We start from the raw sequence: 16,267 nt of genomic DNA, 5'->3' as shown, positions 1-16,267 counted from the left end.
CCCTGACCTCTGGGTGCAGGTGGGTTCTGACCTCCAGGCTTCAGGGACCCCACCATCTTGGGTCCTATTTCTTGAGGGCCCCCCCCAGTCTTCCCAACACCCTCTAGTGTGAGGTGTGATAAGAAAGGGGACAGCTGTTCAGAGACACCTCATTCCCCCCATCCTCAAGGTGGAGTCTCAACTGTGCATGGCTGGGGGGGGGATGGATTTAGGAGTCCTGTGACCCCAGGCTGTCTATGGATGTGTCCTGCAATTGGCCGGCCAGACTCTTGTCTCTAAATCCTGGGAGAGTAGAGTGTGGTGGCTCACGCCTGTAATCCTAGCTACTCTGGAGGCTGAGATCTGAAGATCTTGGTGCAAAGCCAGCCCCGTCACTAATGACTATCTCCAATCAACCCCTAGAAAAGGGGAGGTGGGGCTGTAGCTCTAGGGATAGGGCGGTAGCCTTGTACTGAAGAGCTCATGGACAACACCCAGGCCCAGAGTTTAAATCCCATAACCCACTAAATAAATAAATACATAAATACATACATAAATTTTAAAAATACTGGGATCTCTTTGCCCAGAAGGCATTTTTGTTTTTGTCCAAGTTCAGAACTGGAACTCAGTACCTGATACTTTTGCTCATTTTGGCTGACTTAAGCCATGCTTCCAACCCCCCAAAGGTTTTGAGGTGTTTGCATATGAGTATAACAAGGATGAACCATCTCAGTGGACGTTTGTTATGTATCCTCCCAAAGCCCTGCATGTGTTAAAGGTACTCCACCACTTGAACCATGCCTCCTCCAACAAGGGCATGGTGATGTATTCTTGGCGTGTACATTAGCTACCTGGGAGGTGAAGAAAGGAGATTTGCAAGTTTGTGGGGGGGGGTGGCCCAGGCAGAGTTACTGAGATCCTAGTACCCAAAACAAATGAAAGCAAAAGGCCTGGGTGAAACCCCTAGTATTACAAAAAAAAAAAAAGTATAGTTTATCAGTGTTACTTTTTGCTGTTCCTACTTTTGTATGATATCTAAGAACCTATTGCCAAATAAAAGGGAAGGTTAGGAAGATCTACCCTAATCCAGGTACTGGTGGCTCATGCCTGTAATCCTAGCTACTCAGGAGGTTGAGATCTGAGGATCAAGGTTCAAAGTCAACACAGGCACAAAAGGACCGGAGACTCTTATCTCCAATGAACCATCAGAAAATTGCAGTGGTGCTGTGGCTCAAGTGTTAGAGCTGAAGAGCTCAAGGACAGCACCCAGGCCCAGAATTCAAGCCTTACGACCCACCGACAAAAAAAGAAAAAGAAAAAGATTTGCCCTATGTTTTGTTCTATCAGCTGTTTTGTATAGATTTGTTTGTTTTGATTTTTTTTTGCCAGTCCAGGACTTGAACTCAGGGCCTGGGCACTGTCCTTGAGCTTCTTTCGCTCCAGGCTAGCACTCTCCTATTTGAGCTACAGTATCACTTCCAGCTTTCTCTATGTGTCGCTGAGGAATCTAACCCAGGGCTTCATGCATGCTAGGCAAGCACTCAACCACTAGGCCATGATCCCAGCCCTTTGTTTTGATTTTTTTTGTATGTATATTCTAGTCTTGGGTCTTGAATTCAGGGTCTAGGCACTGTTATTGAATTTTTGGAGCTCAAAACTAGTGCTTTTACTTGCGCTAAAGTTCCACTTCTGGCTTTTTGGTGGTTAATGGTGATATAAGCGGCTCATAGACTCCTGCCCAGGCTGGCTTTGAACTGTAATCCTCAGATCTCAGCCTCCTGAGTAACTAAGATGAAAGGTGTGGGCCATTGATGCTCAACAGATTTTTTTTTTTTTTGTCAGTGGTGGGACTTCAACTCTGGGCCTGGGCGCTGTCCCTGAGCTCTTCAGCTCCAGGCTACCACCCTCCCCCTGGAGCCACAGTGCCACTTCTGGTTTTCTGGTGATGAATTGGAAATAAGAGTCTCACAGATTTTGTAGTGCCTGGGCTGGCTTTGAACTGCAGTTCTTAGATCTCAGCCTCCTGAGTAGCTAGGATTACAGGCGTGAGCCACCTTGCCCGCTAATGTTTTTTTAATCTAATACAATGAGAATACAGTCTCTAAAAGTTCATTGTTTTGCTTGTTATTTAGCTATCCCAGTATCATTATTTTAAAGATTTCTTCTTCACCTACGAAGTTATTTTTGACATTTATATGACTAAAATGATGAAGATTTGTCTCGGGACTCTCAGTTTGAATCTTACTTTTTCTTTTCTTTTCTTTTTTTTTTGCCAGTTCTGGTGCTTGGACTCAGGGCCTGAGCGCTGACCTTGGGTTTTTGTCAAGGCTAGAGCTCTACCACTCGAGCCACAGAACCATTTCTGGCTTTTTCTATGTATGTGGTACTGAAGAATCAAACCCTGGTCTTTGTACATGCTGGGCAAGTTTGAATCTTTTGGTCGCTGTGGGTCTTTTTTTTTTTTTGGTCAGTTGTGGGGTTTGAACTCAAGGCTTGGGTCTCTCTCTGAGCTCTTCAGCTCAAGGCTAGCACTCTACCACTTGAGTCACAGCGCCACTTCCAGTTTCCTGATGGTTAATTGGAGGTAAGAGTCTCACAGACTTTAGTGCCCAGGCTGGCTTTAAACTATGATCCTCAGATCTCAGTCTCCTGTGTAGCTGGGATTACAGGGCATGAGCTACTGGCACCCAGTTCTGGCTGTGGGTCTTATGCGCCTGATTTTGTCCACTGGAGCAATGTAATACGTTTTCAAATAAGGAAGTGTGAGCCTCCCATAATGCTCTTCTTTCTCAGGATAGTTTTGGCTGTCTTGATACATCTATTCTTTCCAACCCTGTTTTTCATGACTGCTAATTAGGAGGGGTTTCTCTCCTTCCTGGGCAAGTTAACAGTCTGGAGACACCTCCAGAGACTTCAAGCGGATACAGTCATCATCATTTAATTTTCCCTACGTCCAAAAGAACAGAGGACCCTGTTTACCAAGTTGTAGAAACAGCCCAGATGCCCTACAACAGGTGAATGGATCCAAAAATGTGGTACCTGCTGGGTGCTGGTGGCTCACACCTGTAACCCTATCTACTCAGGAGGCTGAGATCTGAGGATCGGTTTTAAAGCCAGCCCGGGCACAAAAGTCGGTGAGACTCTTATCTCCAATGAACCACCAGAAAACCGGAAGTGATGTTGTGGCTCAATGTGGTAGAGCACTAGTCTTGAGCTGAAGAGCTCAGGGACGGTGCCCAGGCCAGAGTTCAAGTTCCCTCACTAGCAACAACAACAACAACAACAAAAGTGGTACCTATCTATAAAGAGTGGAATTTTACACAGCCATTAAAAAGAATAATATTATGTCATTGCAGAGAAATGGATGAGCCTGGCACAAATTACTTTATGGGAGTTATAAACCAAGCTCAGAGAGACAAATGGTGCATGTGTTCTCTTGTATACAGAAGCTAGATCTAAAATACCCCGGGGACATGATTAATTATACAGGACTCTGGGCGTTCACACACAATGAGACCAAAGGAGGACATTCTTAGGGGAGGAACACAAAGGCCTCTGATCATCTAAAATAACATTTATCTAAATGGACTGCAGGACATGAAAGAAGAAAAAGAAGTGAGGGCCTTGAAGCACTCACCCTCAGGACAGGGCCAACAACGTCCACGCTGACGCCTCCACAGACATTTTTGGACCAAGTCTTGCCGATGGCATTATTTATATTTCTACACCTTAATCTTTTTGGTAACTGCCGTAGGCACGGGTCTTAGTATATATTTATATTCTGGCTTATCTCATGGGGTCTGGGGCCTGGCTCACCTGAGAGCCTGGAGCTGGAGGAAATGACTGGACAGGTGGATTACTGCTGTAGGCCAACTCTGAGCTCAGAGGAGGGAGGATACAGTCTCCACCCAGCCAGGCAAGGTAGGCTTGGGTGTCACCCAGCCCTTTTGGGTGTTTGGCAGGATGTCACCACTAGAGGGAGCTCATACTCCTCCTTTTGCCTATGTGAGGCCACTTGGGGGGGACTGAGCCTTGAGCCTGAGTCTCTAAGGGCTTTGTCACCTCCCCGCTGCCTGTGTGGCCCTGGAGCCTTCCACATTGGACCTGTGTGGAAGCCGGCTTCTTCAAGCAATGCCCTCAGCTTGGACAGTTCCCCCCGCCACCGCCCCCAGTAGACATCGGGTGATTCGAACTTACTAAAGCAGGAGCCTGTGTGGAAGATGACAATTAGCCAGTAACAATGGCAACTTGAACCCAGCTATTGATTTAGTGACAGTTTGACCATAGGCAGTGGCTGGTGGCCTCCATCTGCCAACCTAGCCACTCAAGAGGCTGAGATCTGAGGACCCCAGGGAAGAAAAGTCTGCAAGACTCTTATTGCCAACTAAGTATCAAAACTCCAGGGCCAGGAGCTTGGCCTAGTGGTAGAATGCTTGCCTAGCATGCATGAAGACTTGGGTTCGACTCCTCAATGCCACATACATAGAAAAAAAAAAGCCAAGCCCCAGCCACTGAGCCACCACCGCCGAGGATTCAGCTGCCTTCCCCTTGAACGCCCCCCCCCCACCTTCCCGACACTCCATCCACCAAGTAAAAGGAATTATATCATATGTCTGCCATCCAGAACCTCCGCTCTTTCAACCCCTTCGCTGATGCAAGTAAGGGTACTGTGCTGCTTCCCGCTGGCAGGGCCTAGATTCATCTATGAATTCAACAGAGAAACAGCAGGAAGATCCTTACCATTGTCCAAGGGATCTGATGATCAAAAGAAACTAGTGAAGGCACTTAAGAAGAAATCTGCCTGTGATGGTGTAGAGACCCCCCAGTAACTTCTGAAAACCATAAAACTACTCTCCGACAGTTGAATGGGACCCAGCTGGCGTGAGAACTTTCTGTCAGTTTCCCCCAGCCTGGGAAGCTCCCTAAATCTTATCTCACTCGACCACCTGACGGGTGTCATTTTTTCCTTTAAAAAGGCTGTGTAAACCCTGATTGATGACTCCTCCCAGCCTGGCTGCTGAGTGCCTGCGGATGAGTTCCCTGCCTGGCTTGTATCCCGTAATAAACCTTGCTTTTGCATTTCGGACGCCTCTATCTCGGTGGTCTTCTTTGGGCACAACACTTGGGGGCTCATCCGGGATCCCCCTGGAACCCTATTGGGACCCTCTGAGGCCCCAAAGGTTTGTTGCTTAGAAACCGGTAAGAGCTCTTGCTGTTTGTGTCTGTGTTGTTGCTGTTTTCACTTCCACTTTGTAGCGGTCGATCCGTCGCATCTGTATCTGCTGGTTCTCATTGGGATAGACGTGTCCGGACAGTGATCCTGGAGGGAACCTGAGACGCCCTGATCCCCACTCTGAGCAAAGGGTCTTTGGATGCCAAGCCATCTGGGGGCATCAGAAGGGTATCCGTTTGGGCAAAGGGTCTTTGGACTCCAAGCCGTCTGGGGGCACCAAAGAGGTGTCCATCTGCTTTGGCACATTGAGTCGAGTGTGTCTGGGCAGCTCCCGAGTGAGAGTAAGGGGGTGCCGTTTGGTCCCGGGAAATTTCTGTGAACTTTGTCTCTTTGAATTTGTTGGTTGTTACCTGTTGTGTGTTTGTCTTCAGTCTAAAACTCTTGCCCCCTGATAGCAGTTTTGCAGGCAGTCTGGCCTTGGCCAGCCAGCTGCCAGAGAATGGAATCTCCACAAGAGAGGCGCCCCGCAAGAGTTTTCAGGGCCCCAGGTGTCTTCCTCACTGTGACTGCTGCTAGGCATGCCATCAAAATTTGGGCTTACTTAAAGGTCTCTGCTTCTCTTTTGTGATGTGTATTTTAAACATTTGGAAAAGCTTCAGGCCCCTGGGGTAGGTCTCCAGCCTGGTATGGCTTCTCCCACTCAGCTGCAATTGAGGCAAGCGAGGCAGCTGCAAGCCTAGTCTAGCTTAACAGCCTGGCTAAAGTAACAATCTGGAGACAATTGATGGCAGGACATAGGCATCAGTCTTGGTTTCCCAGGTTTAAATTTGGTCCTGTAAAGTGTCACGTGAGATGGCCTAGTCAAAATTGGGAAAATGACTAGAGTCAGGCTCAAGGTGGGCTAGATGTGACACTGGAAATTTCCTTGTAAAAAGTTTTGTTTTGAACCTGGTTCTCACCTGCAAGAGTAAAATTGGCAAAGCTCTCTTGACACAAACTTTCAGAAAATGTACAGCTGATAGTAATTTTGCATGCTTTAAGATCTTTGAGTATGAATGTGTGTGTGAATATGAGTGAGTGACCATGTTCATTACATTATTTTAAGAGGAACTAACTGGTTAATAGAATTTTTCTACTTGTTTAGCCCAGAAGCATTAGGGAATTTGGAATTTATTTCCATGAGTTATTAAAGTTTTAGGAATTTAAATGTGAAATTGTGTATCAATGGTAGAAACTTTGCCTGTTTTAATCTAATGCTAAGAGAAAGGACGGGAAAACTTGGGGTAGTCCTGTGTGACTGACCATCTTTGGGGGTGAGAGGTGGACTCGCAAAGGTGCAGCTCTGGGTTCCCATGGTGGAAAACGCCCTAAGGGAGGGTCCACACATGGTGAAAGAAGATAAGGTGGCACAACAACTGTTCCTCTAAACCTGCTCAGATGGACTGAGTAGACCATCTTCGTCCTTTTTCCTTGCAGACTGACACTGGAAATCTGAAGGGTTTTTAAGAGAAATGTTTAAAGGTTTATCTCTTTATGATTTGGTTTCGTGCTACTGGGTTGCAATTGGATGTATTTTAGAAAAAAAAGGGAACTAAGTCTGGACTCTTGATGCACTGATGGATGTTTGTAGCTCTTGCATTAAGGAAAAACTTATTTGAGTTTAAACTATTGTTGGAGTTCTAGACAGTAACCTAAACTGCAGAAAAAAAAAATGCCTCATCTAAAAGAAGTCCTGGAGGCAAAAGGGAATACCTTGAGCCCTTAAGGGTTTTTCAAATGCTGATAAAGGCTAAAGTGTTAAATGTTTAAGCAAATATCAGTAAAAGTTTTAAAGAACATTAGAAATGAGTTTCTGAACAAAATTTGAAAGTGAAGTTGTCCTAAATGCTTGTTTAAAATTAGGACTACCAAAATGATTGCTTAATTGCTATTTCAGCTTGCTCTTGTATAGTAATTTCCAGCTGGCCCATGGAACAGCAAATCCTCATTTAGATGTAATTTTGGCCCTTACCAAATTCCAGGTAAGATCATACTTAGAGACTATTTCTATGATGACCACCTTGTTGCTTCTAATTGGAGTAACATGGCCTTATAAAGGACTCATTGATCTGAAAGCTGCAGTTTTTGAGCCAGCCGGGGCAAAGCAGAGTCCCTGTGAGAGTGTGGTATCTAATTTGGCAGCAGAGTGCTAGTGAAAGCAACCTATCAAGATGCAATAAGAGTCATTGCTCAGGCTGAGTATGGTGGTGTGGATATTGGGGAAGAAGTAGCTAAGAAAGGATTTGCAGAAAAATGCAAACTTCCTTCCAGCTCTCAGGTCTGTGAGGAAAAGAAATCAGACCCTAGGCATCTTACTCTCAGGAATGTCAAGAACACTATTCCCTTATGGGGGCACCGATCCAACCAGACAAACTTCAGCAGGACAAAGGGGCATTTAAATGGGAGGCTGCCTCTTGACTTGCAGGATGAAAGTAATTCAGGAAGTGAAGTGACATTTGCAAAGGAAAGTTTGGCTGTTGGTAACTTTAATTTGGGATCTAATGTTAGTCTGGAAAAAATTAAGCAGGACCAGAAATCGATTGAAGAGAATGAAAAACTTAAAAATGAAAAATGGCTCAGAAGAAAGTTGTTATAAAGAGGATGAAGGGAATATTTTGATTGCTGAAAGAAATGAAGTGCAACAGACTCTGGAAGTAAAGGAAAAGAGTTCACTAGTGTTAGGAAACAGAAGCTTCCCTGCAGCATCTTGTAGCGTGGGTCCAGAGCATTCTAAAGGTTTTTGATATTTCTTTGGACATCTCAGAAAAGACTGAGTCGTGTGTTTGCAAAGAGCTGGAGTTGTCTCTAACTGAACAGTTGAAGAAGATCTGTTTAGAGGAAAGGCTCATTGTCACACTACAATCCAAGTATAAGGACAGTGTTGAATTTATATAACCCAGTATGGGTCACTTTGTGTCCATTAAGAAGACGCTGAAAGGCTTGAAAGCTCAACTGAGAACATGGACTCTGGTGGTCTTCTTACTACGAGCCTGGAACGAGATCTTCTTGATGGTGAGCCCATGAAGGTACTTTGTAGCAAGCACACTGTGGTGTGCTCTGAGGTCAATGGGAAGCCAGTTCTTGTAAAGTTCTAGTCTGTGGATGTTGATACAGAAGTTAAGATGATTCAGAGAGCAGCCGCGTATCACAGAGCTTACAGAGAAACGAAAGAGGAGTCTGGGTTACTGCCATTGATATTCCTGTGTGTAAGTCTGATCCAATGGCTTATGTGACGGTTCCTTATTATCCTAAAGCCAATCTGAGTGCAGTTCAAGCCAGTAGGCCTTTAACTTCAGAAGAAGCTTTCAACAATGCATTTGCTTTAAATCGTGAACAAGGAACTGTTGGGGATTTTGACTTCACCAAATCAGTGTGTCAACAAGCCTCAGTGAACATGATGGTTGGTGGCTTGAGTTTGATGTCACCTAAATTGAAAATGGGAAAACTTCCTTCCCCAAGTTCAGACTTATATGCTTATGGCTGCCTTTTATTATGGCTTTGTTCAAAATCAGGAATTTGAAACAAATGAAGATAGAATCCCCAAACTGAATCCCCAAACTGGATCAGTTTCATTTGGAATGTCAAATCCCTTCTCTAACTTTAGAAGTTCGATGACTTCTGAACCAGCTTTGAATGCTGAATGCTTCTTGGTGCCCAAGGGGAAGTCAATTCCAAACCCAGAAAAAGAGGTGGAATAGAGATACTCGGAAGACCCGTGTGGGTACCAGAATGAGACACCACTGGGACAGAAGCAATAAAGCATGCAGATTTAGTAAGCCACTGGTTGGATGGCAGAGATGGTGTCAGATCCTAGAGTCACTTGTGCTTGGCCATTCAAACTTAATCAAGAGCCAGTAGGTCATAGAATAGTTTGTAAACATGCCTTACTAATGTCCATGTCTATTGGGTAGGAACTAGTCAGTCATCTGTAATAGTCGGTAGTTTACAATCCTGAACCCCATGTTTGCTCGAAGCTCTAGCTGAGCGCCTTGGTAAAATAGGCTAAGCTTTTAGGGTCCCTAGCTAAGTATGGAGACAAGCCCCTGAGTCAGCATGAAGAAGCTATAGAAGATGAACCTTCACCCATCAACCCCCTTAGATGAAGGGACCAGAGTCATTTTTGGAAAGTGAGACAGGATAATCCCAACCCTATACTGTCCTAAAAACCAACGAGGTGCCAGCCTGCAAAAATGAGTAAAAGCAACTAGGAGATTATTGGGAGACTTCACCACAGTCAGGCCTTATGGCCAGCTTCTCTAACCAGTCTGTGCAGAAATTTGCAGGCGACCCAGCAGGAGGGGTGACATTCCATTGGAGCTGCTTAGAGCTGAGGCTGCTGCTACACATCCTGTCCTGCCTGATTCCACCACAACCCCCAAAACCCTTAGTGGTGGGACATTCTATCTGTGCTAAGTTCAAAGTCCCCTAGGGTTTTGCAGGCATTCTGGTGACTCTGGATAGGTGAAGGTAATTTTCCATCCAGTGCTGAACAGCTTAGACGTAAAAGGTGCTACATGTGAATGAGGGCTATAGGAAAGTAAAGAAGAGAGAAAAAGGTTAGTAATGAAAACCTGTGAAAAGGAATTGAGCAAACAGAAGAATAGTTTATGGATAAGGGAGGATCTGGAATGGATTGTTTTACAAAAAAGACAAATCCTAGCGCTAGGTCATGGCAATCCACATCTCCCTTGGAACCAGATCTGGCAGGAGAATTTTGGAATCCCTGGGATAGGACCTGAGCTCACCGCTTCTATGTCTGCCCAGCCCACTCCACCGGGCACATAGGGTGGAGTTCTCCTGTCAAGGGAGATTTGAAGTAGTTATGCAAAACAGGAGAGGGCTAGATTTACAGCGGAAGGGCCTCTGTGCCGCCCTCTGTGAGGAGTGCTGCTTTTATAACAGACAATGGCTAAGGTTAGGGAAGGATTACAGAGGTGGAGATGGGAACTAGAAGACTAAAATGATTTCATAGAGCTAGTAGAATAGGAGCCAGGGTTGGCTCCTATGGAACAAACAGAAGGGGGGAATGTAGAGACCCCCTGCCCGCTCAGTAACTTCTAAAAACCATAAAACTACTCTCTGACAGATGAATGGGACCCAGCTGTTGTGAGAACTTTCCATCAGTTTCCACCAGCCTGGGAAGCTCCCTAAATCTTATCTCACTCAACCACCTGATGGGTGTCATTTTTGCCTTTAAAAAGGCTGTGTAGGGCCGGGAGTTTGGCCTAGTGGTTAAAGTGCTTGCCTAGCATGGGCGAAGACCCGGGTTCGATTCCTTGGTACCACATACATACAAAAACTTGAAAGTAGTGCTGAGGCTCAAGTGGTAGAGCTCTAGCCTTGAGAAAGTCCAAGGACAGTGCTCAGGCCCTGAACTCAAGCCCAGGACTGGCAAAAAAAAAAAAGGCTGTGTAAACCCCAATCAAGGACTCCTCCCAACCTCGGGACTGGCTGAAGATGATTAGCTGAAGGTCCGTGGGTTTGAAGGACTTGTGGCTCACTGAAGCCTAAGTGAGGATTTCCTTGCAATGAGTAGAAGTTCCCTTCTGTCCCTTGTTGCAATGTCCCTTGTGTAATGTGACCATCTGGGGTCTGCTTTTAACTTGAACGAGTGTAACTCCTTCATGCAATAAACTGAAAAGAACAAACAAAGCCAGAAGTGGTGCTGTGGCTCAAGTGATAGAGCTCTAGCCTTAGAGAAAAGCCCATGGACAAGAAAATACAAAAGGATAGCACCCGGGCCCTGGTTCAAGTCCCAGGACTGGCACACACTGGCACACACACACAGAGTTCAGATATAAGGACACTTGATGCTGGGTTTAATTCACTGAAGGAGCTAAGGGTCACTCGGGGTCACGGTCAGGAGCAGGGGGTCACTCTGGCTGCTGGAGGCAGGGTTGGAGACCACACACCGATACTCGCCAGCGTCCTCCTTGTGGATGGGGTCAACCTTGAGGGTGCTGTTGTCTGGAGCCAGCGTGGTCCTCTCGGTCAGCAGCACGCTCTGGTTATTGACAGTCCACTGGATGGAGAGTCCGGGGTCACTGGGGCGGCAGGTCAGGACCACGGATCCTTGTTCAGTGACCGTGGTGTTGCTGGCCTGGATGGAGGGCCGTGCCACCCGCTCTGTGGACGAAATAAAAAGGAAACCACTGGCTGAGCGAGGTGACCCAGAGATAGCGCTCACACTCCACCAGGACTAAGTGGATGTGTTCAGGTGGGGGGGCCTGTGACCCCAGATCTACCTTCACCTGACCCTCTGCATATCCATAGTCCCCTCAGATCCCCCACTGCCCAGCAGCTTGCTCATCAAATGGAATTTTTGTCCTCTAAACGTCTGTGTGAGCCTCTTTCTGAAACTTCTATGACTCCTTTTTGTGGGTCATAGGACTTTGAACTCGGCCCGGGCGTTGTCCCTGAGCTCTTTAAGCTCAAGGCTACCATCCTACCCTTGAGCCAAGCCCCACTTCCTGTTTTCTGGAGGTTAATTGGAGATAAGAGTCTCAGGTCCTTCTGTGCCTGGGATAGCTTTGAACCTTGATCCTCAGATTTCAGCCTCCTGAGTAGCTAGGATTATAGGCGTGAGCCACCTCGCTTGGCAAACTTCTGCGAGCAATTCGTCAGATATCAGGATTTGTTTCTTCCATGACCTTCTGTGAGTGCTAAGGAGAGCCAGCTTGGCAGTTCTGTGTATCTCTGGGGCAGGGAATATATCCATAAACTAAAATCAACAGAGGACATTCACTCTTTGTTATTTATGAGGAGACAAAGGCAGCCCAGACTCTCATGACCTCAGTAGCCAAAGGGATTCCAGGCTAAAGACTTCCTGGCTGGTGAATGATTGGGACTTGGAAGGAAACTCTTGCAAGGAAGTTGTCACAGTTTCACATTTAAAAAGGGAAAAAAAAGACACTCAGGAATACAGGGAAATTCCCTCCACACAAAAAGGTCACAAGAAGAAAAGTTCACAGGTAACTTAATTCTCCACTGAGAAACACAAAGGCTTTTAGTTTACAACTGGGAACAAGCCAGAATGCTACTTCAGTCACTTTCATTCAGAATAAATCTAGTCCTAGTTAGGGCAACTGGACCAAAAAAAGGAAGACAGGAAGGAAACCAGTTAAAGTGGCAAAGAAGCAGCGTTCTATACATTTATCAATGAACCTGGAATGAAGAAAATTATTCCAATTATAATAGCATCAAAAAATATCTTTTGGGGGGGTTGGGGGGTGAGGTCGTTCATGAGGCTTGAACTCAGGGCCTGGCCACTGTCCTGAGCTTGTTCACTTAAGGTTAGCTAGTACTCTACCACTTTGAGCCACAGCTCTATTTCTAGTTTCCTGGTGGTTTACTGGAGATAAGAATCGCATGGATTTCCTTACATGGGCTGCCTTCGAACCATGATTCTCAGATCTCAGTCTCTTGAGTAGGATTACAGGTGTAAGCTACCAGCACCTGGCTAAGAATACCACCTTAAGTCCTGGATTTCACCCAGGAGGAAAATATCAACAGCCTAAAAACGCTGAAGCATTCATGGAAGAAGTGGAAGCTGCCGGGCACAGGTGGCTCATATCTGTCACCCTAAATACTCGGAAGGCTGAGCTCTGGGCAGGAAAGTCCGTGATACTCTTCTCCCCAATAAACTCCCAATAAAGCCAGAAGTATGGCTGTGGCAAGTGGTGGGGCACTTGCCTTGAGCCAAGAGGCTCAGAGAGAATACCTAAGTCCTGAGTTCAAGCCCCAGGACTGGCAGAGAAAGAAAGAGAGAGAGAGAGAGAAAGCCAGGCACAGACAGAGACAGAAAGACAGAGACAGGGGGAGGGAGGGAGGGAGGGAAAGACATAAATGAATATAAAGACAACTCATGTGCCTGGGCTGAAAGATGAATTTGCTAGGAGATCATTACTGACCAAAGCAATCTACATAGTCAAGGCTTTCTGCTTCAAACCTCAGATACAGAAAAAAAAATATACCCTGGCTGGGCAACCTGTCATCCTAGCTACTCAGGAGGCTGAGATCTGAGGATCAAGGTTCAAAGCCAGCCTGGGTACTAAAGTCCCTGAGACTCTTATCTCCAATAAACCACCAGAAACTGGAAGTAGCACTGTGGCTCAAGGGGTAGAGCACTAGCGTTGAGCCGAAGAGCTCAGTGACAGTGTCCAGGTCCAGAGTTCAAGCCCCACGACTGACCAAAACAAAAAAAAGAAAGAAAAAAAGACAGCTTAAAATTCCATATGGGATACCAGTGCTCCCTAAGAACCAAAACAATATCGAAAGAGAAGACTGCAGCACGAGGTTCCACCCTGGCTAGTTTCCATCCCTCCATGAGCCCCGGGGACTCCCGTGACCGGAGGCCGTGGAGTGATCCGTCACTCACGGAATACACGGAGCTGTCCGGATGCTCCCTGGGTCCGGAGATCCCTCGTGAGGATCCGTAGGGTGTAATAGCCTTCGTCCTTTGGGCTGACTTGCCGCAGAAGCAGTGACCCGTTGTAGAAGATTCTCTCCCGACCGCTGTAGTCGGGCCCTGGCACGACCCTGTGGTGGTCGATCACAAAGATGAGGATCTGACGGTTGTCCTGAGCTCTGTGTCCTTTGTACCAGGTGTAGCCTTGAAGATTCCTGGGCACATTGTGGACGCGGAGAAGGACGTTTGCCCCTTGAACAGCATTGAGGGGCACAAACTCGATGCTGATCTGGGCTAAAGATGGCAGGCTCCAGAAGAACAAAATGGAAGCTAGGAGGATGGAGAGAGAAAGAGAGAGAAGGGGCGAGAGATCCATTGATTATTGGATGGAAGATGGAACCTCGAGTTCTGAGACGGTGCCTTCATCCCTAGCATGACAGACAGACAGTGGGACAGACACGACATGTGAACCTTTGTGTGTGTGACTTGGCTGGGTCAGTAGCACTCCTTCTCTGCCCCTGACCCGTGTGCCATACTCTTCCCAGGAAGCTTCACGGCACACTCCTCGCTGCCCTCTCCACCCTCTGATATCCTCAGGGTGCTCTGGGGAGTCTCTGTGGTGGCCCCCAGGCCTGGAACAGGCTCCCCGTCCCCCACCCCTGCCCCCATGAATGAACTTGTATTCCCAGGACCCTGCGTGGCTACAGGGTTTATGTGGCCATTTCTGAAGTTGGGGACTCAGAACACGTTTCATGATCGGCTTGGTTGTTCTTTGGAGATCTGGGTGTTTGGGGGATCCAGACTCTGGGGGCGGGGGGGGGGGACATGGGTGTTATATCTGATTTTAAAACACAGCAGCTGATGGTGATGAATTTGGAACCAGAACAACTGAGTTTTTCTTCTCCTGATTCATTTTGCCTCCTACTAATTCCAGTCTGTCACGCTCTGGGGCCTCACTCCTCCCCAACCAGATGAGAATCCCAGGTGCCCTGGCAGTGCCCTGCTCCCCCTGCCCCATCCCAGGGGGGCTGTGCCCTACCTGTGAGCAGGAATCTCGGCCAGCGCCCGCCACCTCCATGGAGAAGGGCTGCAGGAAGCTCCATGGTCCCCGCCGCCTTCTCTTCCTTTCCTCTGTGGGGATGAGCACAGTTCCAGCACAAATCCCACGTAGGGCTGCCTGGGTGTTGGGGGGTCTGCTGTCCCTCGTCTCCTCTCTCTTAGCCAGTCTCCTCTTCCTCTCAGGACAGGAGTCCTTCTCCCGGTCGTGTGCCCGCAGGGTCTGTGCCAGGATACTGCTCTGCCCCCTCTTCTTTCAGTCCTGCCTTCTTTCTCCTCCTCCTCCTCCTCCCCCTCCCCTCCTTCTCTTCCTCCTTCTCCTCTCCTCTTCCTGTTTCTTTTTGCATTAGTCCTGGAGCTTGAACTCAAGGTTTGAGCACTGTCCCTGAACTTTTTAGCTCTACCACTTGAACCACAGCTCCACTTTGCAGCATTTTTGGTGGTTCATTGAAGATATAGAGCCTCACGGACTTTCCTGTCCAGGCTAGCTTCAAACCTGGACTCTCAGACCTCAGGCTCCTGAGTAGCTAAGATGAGAGCCGTGAGGAGTCACCAATGCCCAGGCTCTATTGTGTGTGTGGTGGTGGTGGTGGGGGGGGGTTTGTTTTTGTTTTGCCAGTCCTGGGGCTTGAACTCAGGGCCAGGCACTGTCCTGGGGCTTTCTCAAGGCTAGCGCTCTAACACTTGATCCACAGCACCACTTCCACCTTTTTCTGTGTGTATATATGGTACCAAGAAATGGAACCCAGGGCTTCATGCATGCTAGGCAAGCACTCTACCACTAGGCCACGATCTGGCCCCTATCTCCCTCCCCCCAGGTCTCTCTTCTTCTTTGTGCTAGGTTTCAGTCCGCTGACTCCAAAGCAAGGTAAAGATGGGTGAATAACGCCCAAGAAGGTTATGGGGATGGGAGGGGGCAAGGGCGGAGGGGCCTGTGCCGTGGAAGCATTCCCCTGGGCAAGGTCCCTTTGACTGAGACTTGAAGTCATTCCCCAGGGAAGGGCAGACCAAGGGGACAGGCGCCTCCCGGGTGGACAGAGTCTGGAGAAGCAGTGGCATGTGGGGTGAGGCTGTGTTGGACTGGGGGGCCCTGCTGAGGGGGCCCCAAGCCTGAGGAGGGACCAGGAATGGGGTTGACGTGTGACACGCCCCTTGGTGGCCAGTGAGGAAAGTGCAGGTTGCAGGGGTAGAACTTACATATAAAGCCTGACGCAGTGGCTCACGCCTGTAACCCCAGCTTTTCAGGAGGCTGAGATCTGAGGATCTGAACAGCTCAGGGACAGTGCCCAGGCCCAGTGTCCAAAAAAAAAACTTCCGTATAATTATAATGACAGGTTGTTGTGCCAAGATTGTTCCATGTTCTGGGAATGACCTCCTCCCTCCCTTGTTTAGGGCCCGTGTACTTGAACCCCAGGTGGTAACAGCTTGGTGCTCAGTGGTTAGACACCTGAGCTCCGATTCGACCAGTGGTTTGAGTCAAATAGCCAATCAGGTAATTGTACTTTCCCTATAAAAGCAGTGTAAAGTTCTTGCTCAGGGCCTTTTCAGCGTTGCCGGCTGCTGGTACGTGGAGGCCCGAGTCTAGACTCGTAAATAAAACGACCCCTGCTCTT

The 16,267-nt window shown here is 47.7% G+C and overlaps 1 protein-coding gene and 1 pseudogene across 1 annotated transcript; one reads left to right on the top strand and one right to left on the bottom strand.

Annotated features, from left to right (window-relative positions):
- The first annotated feature begins 8,151 nt into the window (after nucleotides 1-8,151).
- On the top strand, nucleotides 8,152-8,889 carry LOC150043762 (serine/threonine-protein kinase 31 pseudogene; annotated as a pseudogene).
- Nucleotides 8,890-11,010: 2,121 nt separating this feature from the next.
- On the bottom strand, nucleotides 11,011-14,853 carry LOC150043761 (cell adhesion molecule CEACAM21-like). Its single transcript, XM_090322894.1, has 3 exons — nucleotides 14,638-14,853; nucleotides 13,569-13,928; nucleotides 11,011-11,317 (listed from the first exon to the last, which is right to left on the bottom strand). Exons 1-3 carry the CDS (start codon nucleotides 14,699-14,701, stop codon nucleotides 11,028-11,030), a joined length of 714 nt encoding a protein of 237 aa, XP_090179020.1. The 5' UTR covers nucleotides 14,702-14,853; the 3' UTR covers nucleotides 11,011-11,027.
- Between the last annotated feature and the right edge of the window lie 1,414 nt (nucleotides 14,854-16,267).

The sequence above is a fragment of the Megascapheus bottae genome, chromosome 31, assembly GCF_031878675.1.
Source record: "Megascapheus bottae isolate mThoBot1 chromosome 31, mThoBot2.hap1, whole genome shotgun sequence".
NCBI classification, from domain to species: Eukaryota; Metazoa; Chordata; class Mammalia; order Rodentia; family Geomyidae; genus Megascapheus; species Megascapheus bottae.
The sequence above is the reverse complement of the archived record's forward strand: the minus strand, read 5'-3'. Positions and strand labels throughout refer to the sequence as shown.

Excerpts from the sequence above, each read along its gene's own strand:
- LOC150043761 (XM_090322894.1), bottom strand. The coding sequence starts at position 14,701 with ATGGAGCTTCCTGCAGCCCTTCTCCATGGAGGTGGCGGGCGCTGGCCG. Across the intron at positions 13,929-14,637 it reads GCCGAGATTCCTGCTCACAG|CTTCCATTTTGTTCTTCTGG; the intron begins GTAGGGCACAGC and ends CCATCCTCCTAG. Across the intron at positions 11,318-13,568 it reads CGGACAGCTCCGTGTATTCC|AGCGGGTGGCACGGCCCTCC; the intron begins GTGAGTGACGGA and ends TTTCGTCCACAG.